The sequence below is a fragment of the Phyllostomus discolor genome, chromosome 2 (assembly GCF_004126475.2).
Source record: "Phyllostomus discolor isolate MPI-MPIP mPhyDis1 chromosome 2, mPhyDis1.pri.v3, whole genome shotgun sequence".
Lineage (NCBI taxonomy): Eukaryota > Metazoa > Chordata > Mammalia > Chiroptera > Phyllostomidae > Phyllostomus > Phyllostomus discolor.
Window position 1 is genome coordinate 7,572,126 of NC_040904.2, and position 3,265 is coordinate 7,575,390.

At 58.3% G+C, this 3,265-nt stretch overlaps 1 protein-coding gene across 1 annotated transcript; it reads left to right on the top strand.

The window, feature by feature from the left end:
* Nucleotides 1-320: 320 nt before the first annotated feature.
* LOC114490881 (keratin-associated protein 10-7-like) lies at nt 321-2,504 on the top strand. Its single transcript, XM_028504965.2, has one exon. The coding sequence runs from the start codon at nt 1,203-1,205 to the stop codon at nt 2,049-2,051; it is 849 nt and encodes a 282-aa protein (XP_028360766.1). The 5' UTR covers nt 321-1,202; the 3' UTR covers nt 2,052-2,504.
* The last annotated feature ends 761 nt before the right edge of the window (nt 2,505-3,265 follow it).

Sequence of the window (3,265 nt, forward strand, 5' to 3'; positions counted from 1 at the left end):
GTTCGGGTTTTTGTGTGAAATGTGCAGACGGGCAAACCCACGGGGACAGAGAGCGGAGCAGCGGTCGACCCGCTCAGGGAGGGGCTGCCTAACTGCACGGGGTTTCCTTCGTCGTGCAGGGAATGTTCTGGAACCGGAGCTTGGGCACGGTTGCACAATGGTGTGACTGTACTAAACGCCCCGGAATTACACACTTGAAGATGGTGGAAACGGTGGATTTTATATTTCGTGTTATCTCACACACACTCAGGAAACACCCCTGTTGCCGGCGGCCCCGCCCCCCAGCGCAGCAGCCCTGGGCTTGTGGATCTTATAGGTGGGACATCTGTGTTTTACTTTGAGAAACTTTAATTACTAATGAGATCCTGTAGCTTTGCCTATGGTTATTGATCATTTCAATGACTTGAATTTTGTATTTGACTCTTTTGCATTATGCTCTGTTTTAGTTCGAAGGACTTTTCAGTGTTCGCACTAAACCTTCCTCTATCGTGCACATGGCAAGTACTTCCTGGCAGTTCAGGATCTTCCTTTTGTACCCCAGAAAAATTCCCCCGGGCTTTACTTGAGACAACGCCAGTGGTGGGTTGACCGGGGCGAGTGGGGGACTACACAGCCCTGAGTTTTTTGCCCGTGACTACCTCAGGGCCCCAGTGGGCGTAGGTCGTGTGTGGCTTTTGGTCAAGTGTTACTATCCCGATCACGTCTGACCCTGTTACCCATCCTCTCCAGTGCTTTATGGTTCGGGCTGTGGCGGCGCTGGGCGTCTCTCCCACAGCGCCCTCACATGGTCACAGCTGGCATGGCAGGGGGCGCTCCGTGGCTGCAACTTCATCTCAGGCCCCGTGCCTCCGTGAAGGTGGCATTAGAACCCGCGGCAGCCACTCAGCAAACACTCGCCTCGTGATTTTCACAAGTTTTCTGAAGCCAAAAAAAGAACATACAGGAAAACAGAGTCCTGCAACATACTCACAGGTGTAATGAGTAAAAACTAATTATAGAAAATAAACCAGCACTAATGAGAGCTCTCCGGCAACCAGTCTAAACACCAACAAGGAAGGGAGGGCGTGGGGGCCGCCTGCTGGGACAGCACACACACATCAGGAGGGGTATAAAAGGTGGACAGTCCCAGCACCTCACACACTCACACACCTTCACACACTCTCACACCTCCTCCCAGCTCACCTCCAGCCCCACCACCCACCATGGCTGCCTCCACCCTGTCCGTCTGCTCCAGCGACCTGAGCTATGGCAACCGCGTCTGCCTGCCTGGTTCCAGTGACTCTTGCACTGACTCCCAGCAGGTGGACGACTGTCCAGAGAGCTGCTGCCAGCCCTCCTGCTGTGTCCCCAGCTGCTGCCAGTCCACCTGCTGCGCCCCCAGCTGCTGCCAGTCCTCCTGCTGCATCCCCAGCTGCTGCCAGCCCTCCTGCTGCGCCCCCAGCTGCTGCCAGCCCTCCTGCTGTGTCCCCAGCTGCTGCCAGCCCTCCTGCTGTGTCCCCAGCTGCTGCCAGTCCACCTGCTGTGCCCCCAGCTGCTGCCAGTCCTCCTGCTGCGTCCCCAGCTGCTGCCAGTCCACCTGCTGTGTCCCCAGCTGCTGCCAGCCTTCCTGCTGTGTCCCCAGCTGCTGTCAATCCACCTGCTGTGTCCCCAGCTGCTGCCAGTCCACCTACTGTGCCCCTAGCTGTTGTCAGTCCACCTGCTGTGCCCCCAGCTGCTGCCAGCCCTCCTGCTGTGTCCCCAGCTGTTGTCAGTCCACCTGCTGCACACCTGTCTGCTGCAAGCCCGTGTGCTGTGTGCCCATCTGCTCTGGGGCTGCCCCCTCCTGCTGCCAGCCCACCCCCTGCTGCAGACCCTCCTCCTCTGTGTCCCTGATCTGCCGCCCTGTATGCAGACCCGCCTGCTGCGCACCCGTCTCCTCCTGCTGTGCCCCCACCTCCTCCTGCTGCCAGCCCAGCTGCTGCCGCCCAGCCTCCTGCGTGTCCCTCATCTGCCGCCCTGTGTGCAGACCTGCGTGCTGTGTCCCTGCCGCAGCCCAGACATCCTGCTGCTGACCAGCTTGATCTCGAGCTGCTGCCTTCACTCCTGAGCACAGCTCTCCCCTCCCACGTGCCCCTGGGGCCCCTCAGCTAGTGCCAGGACCTCCTCTCTCCCATCAGGGGACACACAGGTTCTGCTTAATGCAGATTCAAACATGCCACCCATCCCTTTTTGACAAAAGATGACCACAAATCCCTCACCAGGGGGTGGAGTGCGGGACCCCAGGACCCTCCTCTGCAGGAACAATTGCTTGCTCTCTATGTGACAAAGGCCAATTGGTATAATCAATAAAATGCTTGTGCCAGGAAATATGTGTTTGGTTTCCCTTCCTCTCCTGAGCTCCTGAGACTCCAAGTCTGGGCATCTGGTAGAAGTCACACAATAAAGCCATGTTCTCAAATCCGAGTTCAGAGCAGCTGAGCAATAACATCTGGGAGCGAAGTCATCTGCCTGCTCGTTCCCCTTCCTGACCCCAGCAGCCCACCCTCCCCAAAGTGGACAGCCCTCCCAGGCTGGGTCCAGGAGGTGGGTGTGGGTGCTGGAGGCAGGGACCCGACTTGGGGGACTTGGGGTCCTGCCCACACCCACCCCCCTGTCCATCCAGGTTCAGGGTGAGCGGTGGAGCAGCGAAACCTCGCTGGCCAGGAGCTGACGGAGCGGCACCTAGCGCAGGGCTCGCTTCCTGGGAGAAAGGAGGGCTTCCGTGCTGGTCCAGGCACAGAGGCCGATGCCCTGAGCATCGAGAAGACCCCGTGGGCCCAAGAGGAGTGCAAAGCTCATTTCAGACATCACTCATTCTCCTCGGGTCTCAAGGCCTGCTTGAGGAGGCACGGAGCAAAAAGACACCTGTGAACACACCCTCGGGATTCTGGGGGAGGATGAGCCTGCAGTCTCAGTGGACCACCAGTCAGGACACCAGTTAGACTGATGGGGCAGCACTGGGTGTCCTACTTATTTATCCCTCAACCCTGGCGTGTCAAACTCGTTTGCACCGGGGGCCACATCAGCCTCGCAGTTGCCTCCAAGGGGCCGAATATCATTTTAGGACTGTGTAAATGTAACTGCTCCTTAACAGTTAAGCGAGAGCTCGGCACTGCTGCTGGGTAGAAACAAGGTGCCAAGTGGATAGAACAGGTGGAGGGCCGGATTTGGCCCTTGGGCCTTGTGTGTGCCACCTGTTCCTTAACCCCTCATCAGGAACAGACCAAGGAGGACCACAGGAGCAGGG